We start from the raw sequence: 14,297 nt of genomic DNA, 5'->3' as shown, positions 1-14,297 counted from the left end.
GATATCTAGAAAGAACAAAAGCTGTAAGATCGGCGTTTCCAAATCTCACCTAAGTGTATCTTAAGCACGGGGCTTGAATGTTCCTAGGTGTTCTCTGTCTTGATCCTTTCTCCATGACTTGGATTTGGAAGTCTCACGCATCTATTGTTAGTCTCTATGTACACTAGGGTGATGCGTGTACGATAAGTAAAGCGGCGAGCAAACAGATCAGACTCTCAGTGCGAGTTGTTTGCACTACAAATACTGCACACATTCACAAGATCTATTATAGACTTTCCTGGAGCCTAACCTGATCCCCCTTGTTGGATTTATCCAAGGATATTCCGAGAAGCGAAAGTAGTTGCACCTACTAGCAGCGTTGTTCCAAGGTTTTCTTATCAAGGAAAATCAGAAACAGCCCGTTCCACAAGAGCTACCCTTGTAACGTACTTGATCTCGGCCATCGCGTAGACTGGAGTATCAGATGCCCCCATGATTCTCGCTCACGCTCGGTCTGGAACTATCACGATGACAGGAAAGCTCTTGAGCCCGTCTCGACCCAGTAAAACATGGATTAGCATACTTTAGGACTCCCAATCCATCTTTCTGTTTATGTTATATTCTTTGGATCCAGCAGACCGCGCAGCGGCTATCAGTGTAGGAGGTCACAATATAGTAGAGGGAAGCAGAGGGAAAGGCGAGAGCCTCGCCAGGTTGCCTATTACGAAGTTTGCACTACTATGGTGACTTAGTGTTGAATGTGTTAGATTGGATTAATATTGTAACTACGTAAGTGGTAATGCTTGTAATCTTCATATTCTCCATTGTTCCTTCGTTATGAGATTTTACTGTATAGTTGCTTGCCATAATCAACGCTTGGAACGGTACTAGATAGGGAGAATGATCACAGTTGCAGGTACTTTTGGTTGTATTGCTTGAGTCGATAGTATCTTCAATACTGTATCACTACTCCATTACCCTCAAGGTCTATATATAAGGCTCTACTACCGCCTATAACCCGAAGCAATTGGCATAGTAAGTGACTGTGGCTGGCCAGTCCGAGAACATCCCCAAGATCTTTACATCCTGAGCAAGCACATCAAGTACTGTGTACATATCGCCATCATTGTTCGTAATGTTGGCGACGTACTGGTAGTAATATCCACCGCCCTCAATTTGCAGCCATCCAGAGCGCTCGAACGACCATGCGACCATGTCCAGACCATGCTCTTGGCAAGCGATGGCATATTCCGATGGGACGATCTTACCCGCATCATTCACCTTGGTAAGAGCGAACATAGCAGGGGCCATAATCTTAACACCGCGAGCAGCAAGTTCAGGAATGCTAGCCGTAGCGTTGGCGTAACCTTCAGGAGTATCAACGCGTTCGTCGAGATACACAGCTTGTACTCCGAATTCAGGCTCGTTATCAATCCAGTAGAAGACGTCGTCAGGAAGGAAAGACTGGAGCCACACGCGACTTGGATCGATGCCGTACTCGCGAAACTTGTCAACCAAGTCTTGAGCATACTGCTCCTGTGTGTATCCATTAAAAGGCATTTCAACCTCGGGTGTCTTGAGCTCGGGAGTGTACTTTAGGCCCCAGCTGTCCACCAAAGGAATGTATTCGTCAACTGTCATGAGTTTGGGGCAGTCTTGAGCGTAAAGATCGGTGCGGAAGTAGGGGGTGCCCTCCATGTATTCCTCAACTGTGGTGCCGTTGGGGTTAAAGCCATCCATCTTGCCGCAAAGGGTACCAAACTCTTCCAGTGTGATGTCCGAGGTGCAGCACTTGGCCGATGCAGCGGTGCCATTGGTGGCGGGCGAAAACGGTGTGGTGCACTTGTCGGCGAGTGTAGTGTTGAGGATGTTGGTTGTGGTGTGCAAGTCGCATTGGGCGTGGCGGCAGACGAGTTGCTTATCCTTGGTAAAGGCAACATCGCATTCGATTATGCCGGCACCCATACGGTGCGCGGCCTTGTAGCTCTGGAGAGTATGCTCGGGGAACTGAAGTGGCGCTCCACGATGCGCGAAGACGAAGTCCGAGGTCTTGAATTCTTGCTCTGAACAACTCTCAAGCTTCTCCTTCAACGGACCATCGTCCATGTTATCGACAAGATAGTACGGCCGGACGCCTACTTGCACGTTGAACTTCTTGTGCCCGTGGCCATGACCATAGCCGTCTCCACCACGAGGCGCGATAGCTGGTACAGCAGCAGCGGAGGCAAGCCCAAGGAGGACAGAGGTAGCAACGAAAGAGCGCATTGCGACAATCATCAGCCCAGAGATTTCCGGGAACCTGGGAATTCAAATGGTTCCTGCAGCGTAAGCATACTGGCGGCCATGTTTTGCTTCTTATCTGCGCCGGAGAAGCGCCAGAGCTATACAATGCCTCGGATGGATCAAATACGCCGAAATATCACACGCCGCACGGTTGGAGGTGTTCGAGCTGAGCTGCATAGCTACTGCACGTGGTGGAGCTACCCTAGCTCGAAGCTCTTGGCTGTGCACAAAGGCTGGCGGAGGATGAGATGGTTATGGAAAGCTACTCAGGACGAGTTAGCTCGCCAAGCTGCCAAGTTGTCACGTTGATCAACGACGCGATAAGATACGCGCGCTGGTACAAAGGGCGGAACAAAACCTGATCAAGCCGCTAGCGAGAGCTTGGGTGCATGTCTCTTATGCGTCATTGTCGTGTTGTGTCTTGGCAGCGTTTTGCTTCTTGGAGTCGTGTGCTCCGAAGAAGCGGTAGAGCTGGTCTAATGTCTTTGCCCTTGTGGGATTCTCCTGTTCCCTCGGTTTATGGTGTGAGAGCCTTCATCCGAAGACGTTGGATTCAAGTGACTTGTACATAAAACTGCACCACACCTTGAGGGATGGATACACTGTGGGTACGCTGAAGTGCTTACGAGAGTAAAATCTGGTGGATGTTCCGAAAGTCAAATGTTGGGTGCAATCCAGAAGGAACGAGCTTCTCAGTAAATTTCATTAGTATTCAAGACCGCTTCGCATCTATTCCCGAGAAGCTACCGTTCCTATGATTGCGATCGTTTGAGAAGCGTCCTTGCACACGGACGCGTCACGACGCGTTCCCTTCCAGGTCAACACTCTCCGGCAGTTCGAAAGTGCATCTGGATTCACCAACGTCAATGTTGGTCGAACATTGCCAGTTTGGAAGAGTGATGAGGAAGTCTTTTGGAGCCGTGATCTTTTTGATGGGCTGGAGTAGCTCCTCGTTATTTTGCTCCCAGAACTCGCCATAACATCCCTGCCAAAGGTCTAGGCAAAAGTAGAACTTGATGTGTAGTCGGCGAAGGCCAGTCATGTTGCTTAAGCCGTCCCAAGACCTGTACCACTCGCGTCGGTGATGGTCAGGCATTAGGTTGAGATTGAAATACTGATGACGGTCAAGATCCCATTCAATGTTGAGGTTGCCGATCTGCGCGATGCGTTGAGGTTGGAAGAAGTAGGAGAGATAACCAGCTGTTGGGAAGTCTTCCAAGTCGGTAGAGATGAAAAATTCGTTGGCTCTGTAAAGATATTCAACGGCCTCGGAGTAGCTGAGAATATCAGCTGGTCAGTCTAATGCTAACAAGGCGAATGCTCAGTTATATTGGATGTATGACTTACATCTGTCGACAGGTCCTAAGCAAAGGGAGTGCCAAATGTAACCTCTGACCGGGTGGGCAGGGCCTGAGGTAACACGTGCAGTTTCTCAAATCGCACCGTCGAGCAATGAGCTTCCCATCTGATACAGTCGTATGTATGGGCTGTTCTCCTAGGGCCTTTTCGTAGATCATACGTCGAATCTCCAAAGGTAGCTTATTGATGAAGGTAGACTGAGGTTGAGCAACCGTCAATTGGTTCGGTTGCAATTCTCTCGAAATAGAAAGAGCGCGCCTGCGAGGGGTAGGCATCATTGGCGGTTCTATATCGAAAAGAGGAGGTCTTGTTCTACCATGCCGATGGGGCAGGAACAGCAGTAAACAACAGATGCAAGGCGAGCAAACTGTCCATAGGATGCACTTGGAGGTCTGCCACATTGCTTTCCGTAGACATATACCCGTCTGATTGCTAACATCCTTCAACCTAGCCCTGAAGCGATTCGGCATTGTTGCGTCAAGCAACAAGTCGCGAGGACAGCTAGCAGTCGGGGTCGAATCGTGTGGCGCGAGAACGTCTGGGTGGATAACCACAGAAAGCCTCGCAATGCCAGACCCAGAGAATCAAATCGCCGTTTCTGTGGTCGCTGCCGAATATTGGTGCGGAATGCTGGGGTAGTCTTGCGTGAGATTGAAGGGATGGGGAAGCTGCCATAGGGCAATGGTTGTGGCGCAGTCCGAGCCCCACTAAGCAGGTAGCCGCGATGACGATGAGGTCCGAGAATGCGCTAACCATATGTCTTGACGAAACAACTAAGACTATCGGACAGCTTGCCTTTTACATAGATTTGTCCCACATTTCCTTACAGTTACAACCTATGATGTAGGATACAACACATGACTCCAGCTTTCGCCACGACATCTACAGGTTGAACACCTAGCACTGCGATTCTTGCTTCGACTGGCCAGCTGTACAAATTACATTTCATTTGTTCAGTCTCTGTGTGGCATTGAGATCTCCCTAGACTACGCTGAACTAGATATGAACTCGAGCAACAGGTGTCCCACTCCCAAATGCGACTCAGCCTAAGTGCGCCTCTGCTTCTATCTCAATCTTCATCGTCTTGTACAAAGCTACAACCTGCACAACTGTCATAAGAGGCCCGTGTTTCTTGCATCGTTCCTTCATGTTGCGGATGATCGGCTCCGCGATGTCATCGAGGGGCACAGTAATGTAGATTCGCGTCTTATACACCTGGTCCCAACCCGTTCCACCAGCCTGGCAAATAGCATGTTCGACGTTATCAAACGCCTGGTCAACCTCTTTTGAAAGATCATCGGGATATTCCTCCGTCGTACGGTCCCAACCACCTGAGCCTGTCAGAATAAGATAACATATCCTACGGAGTGAAAGTACCTTGGCCGGATACCTCGATACGATTGTCGATGCGAACTGCCTGGCTGTAATTGAGATCCCGCTTGGATCGCTCGCCGAAGCCAGGGTAGTCGAAGTACTGGAGCTGCGACATGATGGGAGAAATCAGAATGAGGATCAAGATTCCGCGAACTTTGAGAAGCGTAGCACACTGTGGTCTGTGTATGCCATGCGCAGCCACCTTTATACATCAACCAGGTGGACCGAATATCCCAAGGGATTCCTCTGTTGTTGTTGTCGGCAGCAACTGTGCCACTGGAGCTGTGCCCAGAAGATATTTGTAAGCTCTGTTCAGGCGTCCCAGGGAACTTACTACAAATGATTGAACGCAGGCACGATCGGCTGCATGACAAGACCTTGGCATAAGCTGCATGTTACATGAATTATCATCGTACGATTGGTTCTCGATCGAAACTTTGGTGATAGCGACATGCCCCACATATATTCTTGACCGGAAATATAGCGAGCTTTGTCGTCTCCAAAAAGATCACACGTTTCAGTCTTCGTCGCCTCCAGTACCAAGGCTATTGTCTAGTACTCTCAGTCTCACTGTGCTGTCCCCCATATCCCAGTCCGTCCTGCAACTTGGATACGGCAGAATGACTACAGCGTCGTGTGGCCTCTTCACCTCCCTCACACTGTCTAGCAAAATGTCTTCCAATTCTACCCAATTAGCCTCCCAAAGTTGCTGCGGGCTGGGATCAATCAACATGACTTGAAGATGCCTCAACCCTTGCATGCTCGCTATTATTCCCCAACTCTTCTCCCAGTTGGCCGTGTCTTCGCGGTATGCGAGGCGATTGGAAGGGCCGCGACGCAGATATGGGAGCGCGCGAATGGTCCAGCGCAGATGTAGCGTGCGAATCGAATCGAGACGTGGCTGTGGAATGGAAGAGGGAAGGTAGAGCAGATGCGTGATGTGAAGGAGAGAGAAGGTATGCGCGCTATAAAGATATGGAATGGCCTCGGAGTACCTAGGCCCAGCACTTTGTCAGTCTCCCCAGTGCTGTCGTAATGATAGTCAGAAGAGGGAGGCAATACATACATACGTCTGCAAACCCTCGCTATAGTCACACCACCACTATATAGCCTCGCGCCTTTCTTGCCAAATACAAGCACGCGACACATGTACTCCCTACTGTCTCCATCGCTATTGCAGAGAAAATGCCCAAACCTCTTTTTCTTTGTACTCAACGTCAGATGCACGATCTCTGCGCCCATGACGTACTCATACACCATCCGCCTCAACTCAATCGGCAAACGCGCGAAGAAGATGCTCTGACCTTGGGCGTGCGTCCGCGCATCAACCTCGACATCGGGTTCAGACGTCAAACTGAGGGTTGATTTGCGCAGACGCACCGCGCCGTGTTGCGGTGCGGAAGATTTCAGCGCAAAGGGATTCCGCGACTTGGGCTTGGATGATGACGACTCGGTTGATGGTATATCGTGAGGCGCCCAGCGTATGCCAGGTAAGCGATCTAAGAGAAACTTCTTGGGCTTCATCGTTGAATTGGGGCGCGGATGTGAGTGTGAGCTGGGGAGTATGGGCGCAAAGAGTGGCGACATGGTATGACCTGCCCCCTTTGCCCGGGCAGGCGCGTCAGGAGACGCCGCGGCTGAGGCGTGCCCGGAGTGGTGATGGGTTGATGGCGGATACCTAGGTAAGCGGGGTTGGCACGCGTTGCTTGTTCCGAACAAGCTTCGTCTGGGGACGTGGGGAAGCTTGAGTGGGTCCTGGAGGCTGTAGATATCTTCGCTACTTCAACAGAGAGTGCATCGATGTGCTTGTTCAATACATGTGCTTGCTTTCTGCCTTTATATGGTACGAGAGCAATGTGTGTGCTTCACGCTACCTAGGTAATACTTGGCGATCGTGTGAGAAGTAGGTGGAATTCGCATTTCGTCGCTTAAACAAGTAACGCGTCTCCGCTGTTGCGACCGACATTACCACAAGTAATCGATGCTGTACATGTCTGAATAGACCCATTGTTCCATACCATGAACTGAATCTTGGCAGTGCAGTGAAGCTATCACTCTCGATTTTTTAGCAAACTCGATAGCGCCCAAATGGGTAATTTATCCGCCTGCAATTTCAGGCCGCCAGACCATGTCTAGAGATCGGAATAACCGGTGAGAACTTCGAAAGAGATTCCAACTCTATCGTCTCATATGAAGCTGCGAATGAATAGTTCTCGGTCATCCGGGCGACATACCGGCTTTCTCGACTGCCACGCTTCTTTCGTACTGGTATTCCAGCACAGCCACCCTTGTCCAGTCATGTACCAAGCGCGCCTTTCCCAGGGCGTAAATCAGCTTGTCATTGACAAATCTCCACACTAAACTCCAGCCAAAAACCTTTGTCATCTCTAGGCTAGAAGACAGCATCATGAGGAAACGTCTTCGCGCTTGTGAAGAGTGCCATCGTCTAAAAATCAAATGCGACATTAGCAGTGACCCTGACGCAGCGAGCTGCGGAAGATGCACGCGCAACAACCTGGAGTGTGTTCCAGCAGCGCCGCGACTACAGCGCAATCGTATCCAAGAGCTCGAGGCGCAGATACAAGAACTCAACAACTTGCTACAAAGTCAAAGCACCAGCAGCCCTACGCCGAGTCGTTCGCCTGGAAATATCACCACCACAACGCTAGGCAGATCGCCCGGTAGCCTATCCGACAACCACTACGATGGTGTGTTATCCTTCCTGGACGCCCGCATTGCGCCTGTCAACCAACAACGCCTGCTTCACCTTTATGCGCATCAAGCGGGAGCGGCATGGCCCGTCGTACGCCTGTCGATGGACCTGGACCATCTCCGTGCAAAAGCTCCCATCTTACTGCTCTCTGTCATGGCATACAGTATTACGCAAGAGGCGCAAGGCGTAGACATGGAAACGCACGATGAGCTAGTGCGCGAAACGATGCATATTCTGGGCGAAGAGGTCATCGGTAGGGGGCAGAGATCCCTTGAGCTCGTGCAGGCGCTACTCGTAGCCACGCTTTGGAACAAAAGTACGCGGAGAGGTCAACAGGGGAGCTGCTATCAGATCCTGCAGCTAGCCACCGATATGGCGATCGATCTGGGCATCGCAGGATTTGCTTTGCAGCCCTCTCCCGTGGCTTACTTCTGCCGGCATGAGGATACAGGGTCGCTCGAGGCACGGCGTACCTGGCTAGCCTGTTATGTGGCATTGTCGAGCTCTTCGATCAGCACGCGCCGGCCTAACCCGTACCCTTGGGATTCTTATCATGAAGAGTGTGTTTTGTACCTGGAAAGCCAAGGAGATGCTTCCGACATGCTGCTTTGTCAGATTGTCCGTATCACCCAGCTGAATATGGAGATCTCCACCCATCTGTGTCTTTGTCAAATTGCCACTTTTGTCGATGGTAATGATTACAACACCTATGCCGTAATCGATACGCTAAAGGGCAAACTTGATGCATGGGCAGCTCAGATCCCACCCGCCCTTACAACATCCCACACGCTAAAGGTCTGGTGGCATGTAGCCATGGTTCACCTGTACGAGCTTGTGCTACATACACCCACAAACAAGGCATCGTTTGCAGCACCATTCATCCCAGGCCGTCTTCCTATCAAGGACTACCCTAAGCCAGCCAACATCATCGCTCCTCTCAGAGCGACTCTCGAGGCCCTTGTTCAGAACTGCCACGCAGTCCTCGACACCGCTGCAGAGATGGATCCAGCTTTGGCTGTTCACTTGCCGTCATTTTGCTTTGCACCTACCATTGTTTACACGCTCTTCGTGCTCGTTACCGTTATGGTAGCCACGACCGACCCAGGAAATACATACGGGCAGTGCTTACCAAAAGAATGTTTTCGCATCGAAGACTGCGCACTAAAAATGCGCAATCTAGTCATGTACATGAAGGTCGTGGATCCGACGCTGAGTTGCTTTACCACACGTATGTTTGATGCGACAAGCTGGCTGGAGGAATGGTATAACGATTATACCGCTATTCTGCAGCGATATGAAGCAAACCTTGTCAATTGAGTAGAACATGAAGGGATTTAATAGTTTTTCACTCACTAGTAGTCGTATCGTCACGGTCAATTTTGGCCGCTGGGAACGGTGAAATCTTGCCGTGGTAATTCGTGATTGGTACATACATGGTCGCTCATGCATAAGCGTGATTAGGCGGATTTTTGCCGCCCTCCATCGGTGATTATTGGCCTTCAGCCTGCAGCAATGACGTTTGAAGCAGTAAAAAACATCTCTAGATATTTTCAAATGGTTGTTCTGCTGTTGATGATGCAACACATGGACATTCGAAATACACATGAAGCAGATTATTACTGACGTAGGCAACATGCCCAAATCTCGCCATTCCTTCCGCGCACGCTAGTGACGGTATGACGAAGTCTCCGTTCCTGCATGAAAAACGCCCTGTGCCGGTGCTGTATTGCTGCATCGCCATGTGATGCTTTTCTTTCCATCGGTCGTCTTTCATACACACCTCAACTTCATTCGTCGTGATGTACAGTTAACGTGTGCATGGAGCGACAATCAAACAATTGTGTGCATAGTCACATGTTTGGACACATGTAGCAAGTCCTCGTAATACTGAGCGGCCCTTCATGTGCATCTTGTACCTTCCCGAGACCCCTTCTCTCTCTTCTCTTCGCGATGTTCGCCCCGCGAAAGAACCGGAACTCAGGATAACACAATGTTATTTTTGGCATATATGTATGTACCTAGCAGCGATCTCTGGCGAGTTCTAGCCGTTGCCCCCGCATGCGACCCTCGTTGCAAGTCCTACGTTATGTCGGTTGTGACTGCTGTTGCTGCAAGATAGTGGGTACCGGCCAGATTTCCCCACCACGCTCCCGCAAGTACCCCTGCTGATTCGCCACTTCGTACACAAGGAAGGATGAATAGGGCTGTCAGATCACCAGTATGCTTGGCCACCAAGGGCTATCAACCTCGAATTTGCCTGGGACCATGCCATCACAGTGCTTGCAGTTAGGCAATGATGCTATATTTGTCGCACGCTGCCTTGATCGTGCACTTCCAGATACGAACGTGTGAGTCTTGGCTGCGGAGTCGTAGATGTCATGGAAGTAAGCATCCAGGAATCAGGCAGCCGGTGGTTTTGGTGTACTTGTGATGATGCTTGGGTATAGTCTGGACGAGGGGATAAAGAGGTGTATAAAAGAGGTGGTCCCTTGGGGATAAGGATAGAGCATCACAGCAGCGCATCTTCAAGCTTCAGTCTACGGGACCATATCTACTTCCGCATCAAAATCCTCGTTGCTTCTTCTTCTTAGATACTCCACCATGCGTCCATCCCAAATCCTCTCCTATGCCACTCTGGCAGGCATGAGTGTAGCCCAGGGCGATCTTGGTGCTCTTCTGGCTTCACAACCCGATCTTAGCACTCTCCTTGAGCTAGTCGGTCTTGTAGATGGTCTAGCTGACACTCTCTCCGCTGCCTCCAACATCACCATCTTCGCGCCTACAAACGATGCGTTCGCAGCCGTACCACGCGATGTGCCCGAGGGCCAGGCCATTGAGAACAAGAACGACACTATTGCCATTGGTGCCCTGCTCGCCAACCACGTCTTCAAGGGCGTATATCCCGCCAGCGTCATCACTGATATTCCAACATTTGCACAAACCCTCTTGGACAGTTCGTACGTGAACGAAATCCAACCTTTTTCCAACTTTACGGGGGGAGCATACAACGAGCTTGTCAAAAACGGAGAAGATGTCTGTGTCATCTCGGGAGAACAAACCATCTCCACTGTTACTGAAGCCGTAAGTACCAATCTCTATACCTGCCACATGTCTTGTAGCAACACTAACACGAGAATCAGGACATCATGCTAGGCGAAGGCATCACCATCCACAAAGTCGATACAGTCTTGTCTTTTGGCGCACCTTTCCAACTCTTCACCTATCGCTCGGGCTACTTTGCCATGAACGCCGCCCTCGAAGCCGCCCAACTCGCCATCGACTTTGGCCTCTCCGGCCCTCAAGCCACCGGTCTTAACATCTCCGACTTTACCATTTTCGTACCTACCAATGAGGCCTTTGAGTCCATAGGTTCCGTGCTCGAGTCTGCAGACCAGGCAACCCTGCAGGAAGTCCTCAAGTACCATATCATTCCTAGCAATGTCATCTTCTCCACTGCGCTGGGTAATGTCACGGTCAAAAGTCTCCAGGGTGCGGATTTGGTCTTTACGGTTCTTGAGGATGGGAGTGCGTGGGTCAACGGTGCGAAGATCATTTATGCAAACACTATTCTTTTCAACGGTGTTGCGCATGTAATCGACAGGTTAGTCTCCTACTCTTCTCACGACAGATATAACATGCTAACCCTAGTCTCCCAATAGTGTTCTAAGCCCCCTTGCTCCATTCGACCGCGCATCTCTCGAGCCTTCTGCACCAGCAGCCGATCGTGTTGCTTTCGAAGGCGCAACTTCCGTCTCTGAGCTCCCATTCTCTAGCGTTTCTCTCGCTTTCGGAGGTGACCTCATGACCTACACGACTACACCAGAGCTCCTAAAGACCGTTGCTGCTGTTGCTACGCCTACAGCCGCCGTCAACGCTACAACTACAGGCTCACCCATGTCAACCTACACTGGAGGTGCGATGGGAATGCTGCCTGGTGCTGGTATGGCTGTCGCTGGAGCCATCGGCATTGCTGCTGCTCTTGTTTAGGTCACTGGAGCATAGAAGTAGTGAGGACTAGGATTCGAAGAACATGGTTTCAAGTTAAACGCAGTATATGATACGCATTTCTGGATGGCATAACATATAGATCTCATTCGTTTGTTGATTTTTCCGATAGCGAGCGCACTTGTGGTTGTTTTCAGGCGAGGATGGAAGTTGGGAACTAGAGCATATTTAGTAATCACGTTGGAGTAGCATACCCTTACCATAACGTCTAGTTAACAGAGGTCTTGTAGTGGAAGAATTTCATCATGTGAATTTCAAATATGAATGTGAAGGTCAAAAATCATGAGCAGTTTGAACGTTGAGATCGTTAATATGGCTTGTATCTAGCATTACGAGATTGACATTGAGCTTGTTCTTGACAACATGAAATATGTGCAGCCCTTCGTATAGCGGTCCATCATGAGGCTTCAACCCTCTTGCCGTCTGGCTGATTCTCCTTCCCCTTGTCATCTTTATGCAATTCAGGGTTCAGCGGATGCTTGGGGTCGTAGCCGACCCTCTTGACAATACCCAGTCCTTTCGTCCTGCCTTCACGGAAGAGTATTCGATCACCTACAGTCAAGTACTCAGGCCGCTGTACGAAACGGAAGGCTACCTGGGCTCGATCACCAGTACGGATATACTGGCGGTCGATGTCTATTATTGCACAGGTCTGGGACACAGGACCAACATGTAGCATAGCCTGATACTTGGTCTTGATGGTAGTTGCGTGTGATAGGATCAAAACTTCGGCAACAAACTCGCGGTACACCTTGGGATTGGGGAGAATACCAGTCGTTGGATCAGGCTTGTCAGCTTTATGCAAGACGACCATGCCTTTCCGTACGTCTTTTCGACGAACGTTGCGTAACGCAAGACTACCAGACTGGCCAGCGGAGCAACCAGGGACTTGTATCCGTTTTCGCTCAATGGAGCGTACCTTTGTCGTCTGAAATTGGCCAAGACTGTCGGGACCGATCAAAACTGTATCGCCAGAGTGAATGACGCCAGACTTTACAACTCCTGAAACCACAGTACCGACGAACGGGACCGAGAACGTGTCGTTCACGTGGAACTCCAACGGCGCAGAGCTGTCGTAATTGCCATGGTGGGGCAGCGCATTGAGGAACATGCGTACCAGGTCCAGGTTATGACCAGTGACGTTGGATACTTGAAAGATGGGGCATATGCGACTGGAAACAAATTGGGTGGCGGTGTTGATGCACTCCTCCCTGTTCTTAATGAATATAGGAATCTTTCGCGCGCCGGGAGACTTGAGGATCTTGGTGAGCTGAGTAATGGTCTGCTCGAGGATTTGTGGCGGACATATGTCGATCTTGGTGATGACCACCATGACAGGCACGTTGAGTGCGAGTGCAATACCTAGATGCTCTTTGCTCATGCCGACCAAACCGTTGTTCGCAGCGATCATCAAGAGACAGTAGTTGGGCTCGCTGGACAGCAGCCCGAAGACTGTCGTCCGCAAGTACCGCTCGTGGCCTGCAAGGTCAGTGAAGCTGATGACTTTGGCCGACCGCCGTCCAATCTCTTCCCAAGTAAGTTTTCGACCCGCGACGTTGGACACAACAACTTCGCTCTTGCTGTCAAAACCCATTATCTCCATGCCGACTGAGCTAGTTCGACCACTCTCAATTTCGTGTTTGTGGCGGAAGAGGTTGACGCGCGCTTTTCCACGACCGTCGTCGAGGCCGCCTTTCACAAGGACACCCAGCATGGTGCTTTTGCCAGCGTCGACTATGTAGAGTCAGCATCTATCCTTGCTCATGCCTGAAGAAACTCACCATTTCCTACCACTGCTATCCTCGTCTCAATCACATCGTCAACACTCTGCGGCTGCTGTCGCAGGATCATTTTCCCACTGAATCCAGTGTCCTTCGCATCGCGCGGTCCGACTTCAACGTCGCCACCAACGTTCCGCGTCATGAGCATTTTGTAGTCGGCCTTTATCTGTTCGCAAACGGCCCCTATCCTCTCCAATGCGAAATCCCACTGACTCTTGGTGAAGCCCATGGAATCACCGCTGTCTTCCATACCAACATCGAACAGGACCTCCCCATGACCCTCTGCCAGACGTTCCTTGATGTGCTCAGCTAGTGCTGCCACGCTTTCCTCGGCAGGGTCGGTAAGGAGCGTCTTGAGGCGGACATGCGTCTTGTTGTCATCAGAGAGACCGAGCTCGTCCAAGATGCTTAGCTCGTCATGGTCTTCGAGGACGGCGGGGGCTTGGCCTGGCGGTCGGCGCAGCGCTTGCTGCTTCTGCACGTAGTCGGCAAACTCGCTGAGTGCCTGATATGTCCGTCAGCTTGAGAAGGGCAAGTGAGGCTACAATGGATAGCCCATGGAATCAAGGAAGCGGGCTGCTTCCCACGTTGCTACTTACAGATTCTCCCTTCCGCCGCTCAGCTGGGCTTTGTTTAGGCTCATGTCGCGAAGTCATTTTGTAAGAGAGAGCGCGTGGTTAAAGTATATCCCGAAGCTGTTGGTAGCGATTGGGTGTACGTGGGATGCGTCGTGATAGTCGTGATGAATGTGGGGTTGGGGATGTCAGGACGTGTTCCGTATAGTCCGCCGTATTAATAAGACG

General features: G+C 50.7%; 6 protein-coding genes across 6 annotated transcripts; 2 read left to right on the top strand and 4 right to left on the bottom strand.

Moving 5' to 3' along the window:
- Nucleotides 1-990: 990 nt before the first annotated feature.
- Nucleotides 991-2,244, bottom strand: AA0111_g6543 (hypothetical protein; the record flags this gene model as incomplete). The annotated part of the gene is made up of 1 exon (XM_028652777.1): nucleotides 991-2,244. One exon carries the CDS (start codon nucleotides 2,242-2,244, stop codon nucleotides 991-993), a length of 1,254 nt encoding a protein of 417 aa, XP_028505728.1.
- An 814-nt stretch (nucleotides 2,245-3,058) lies between these two features.
- Nucleotides 3,059-3,896, bottom strand: AA0111_g6542 (hypothetical protein; the record flags this gene model as incomplete). The annotated part of the gene is made up of 2 exons (XM_028652776.1): nucleotides 3,059-3,539; nucleotides 3,706-3,896. 2 exons carry the CDS (start codon nucleotides 3,894-3,896, stop codon nucleotides 3,059-3,061), a joined length of 672 nt encoding a protein of 223 aa, XP_028505729.1.
- Nucleotides 3,897-4,662: 766 nt separating this feature from the next.
- On the bottom strand, nucleotides 4,663-5,110 carry AA0111_g6541 (hypothetical protein; the record flags this gene model as incomplete). The annotated part of the gene is made up of 2 exons (XM_028652775.1): nucleotides 4,663-4,952; nucleotides 4,999-5,110. The coding sequence occupies 2 exons, from the start codon at nucleotides 5,108-5,110 to the stop codon at nucleotides 4,663-4,665; spliced, it is 402 nt and encodes a 133-aa protein (XP_028505726.1).
- A 2,292-nt stretch (nucleotides 5,111-7,402) lies between these two features.
- Nucleotides 7,403-9,025, top strand: AA0111_g6540 (hypothetical protein; the record flags this gene model as incomplete). Its single annotated transcript, XM_028652774.1, has 1 exon — nucleotides 7,403-9,025. The coding sequence occupies one exon, from the start codon at nucleotides 7,403-7,405 to the stop codon at nucleotides 9,023-9,025; it is 1,623 nt and encodes a 540-aa protein (XP_028505727.1).
- A 1,284-nt stretch (nucleotides 9,026-10,309) lies between these two features.
- AA0111_g6539 (hypothetical protein) lies at nucleotides 10,310-11,695 on the top strand (the record flags this gene model as incomplete). Its single annotated transcript, XM_028652772.1, has 3 exons — nucleotides 10,310-10,789; nucleotides 10,849-11,309; nucleotides 11,368-11,695. The coding sequence occupies 3 exons, from the start codon at nucleotides 10,310-10,312 to the stop codon at nucleotides 11,693-11,695; spliced, it is 1,269 nt and encodes a 422-aa protein (XP_028505644.1).
- A 415-nt stretch (nucleotides 11,696-12,110) lies between these two features.
- On the bottom strand, nucleotides 12,111-14,150 carry AA0111_g6538 (GTP-binding protein 1; the record flags this gene model as incomplete). Its single annotated transcript, XM_028652771.1, has 3 exons — nucleotides 12,111-13,447; nucleotides 13,495-13,999; nucleotides 14,094-14,150. The coding sequence occupies 3 exons, from the start codon at nucleotides 14,148-14,150 to the stop codon at nucleotides 12,111-12,113; spliced, it is 1,899 nt and encodes a 632-aa protein (XP_028505643.1).
- Between the last annotated feature and the right edge of the window lie 147 nt (nucleotides 14,151-14,297).

Source organism: Alternaria arborescens (assembly GCF_004154835.1).
Source record: "Alternaria arborescens strain FERA 675 chromosome Unknown contig_14, whole genome shotgun sequence".
In the NCBI taxonomy this organism is placed as follows: Eukaryota; Fungi; Ascomycota; class Dothideomycetes; order Pleosporales; family Pleosporaceae; genus Alternaria; species Alternaria arborescens.
Note: the sequence above shows the minus strand (reverse complement) of the source record. Positions and strands in the feature narration are given on the sequence as shown.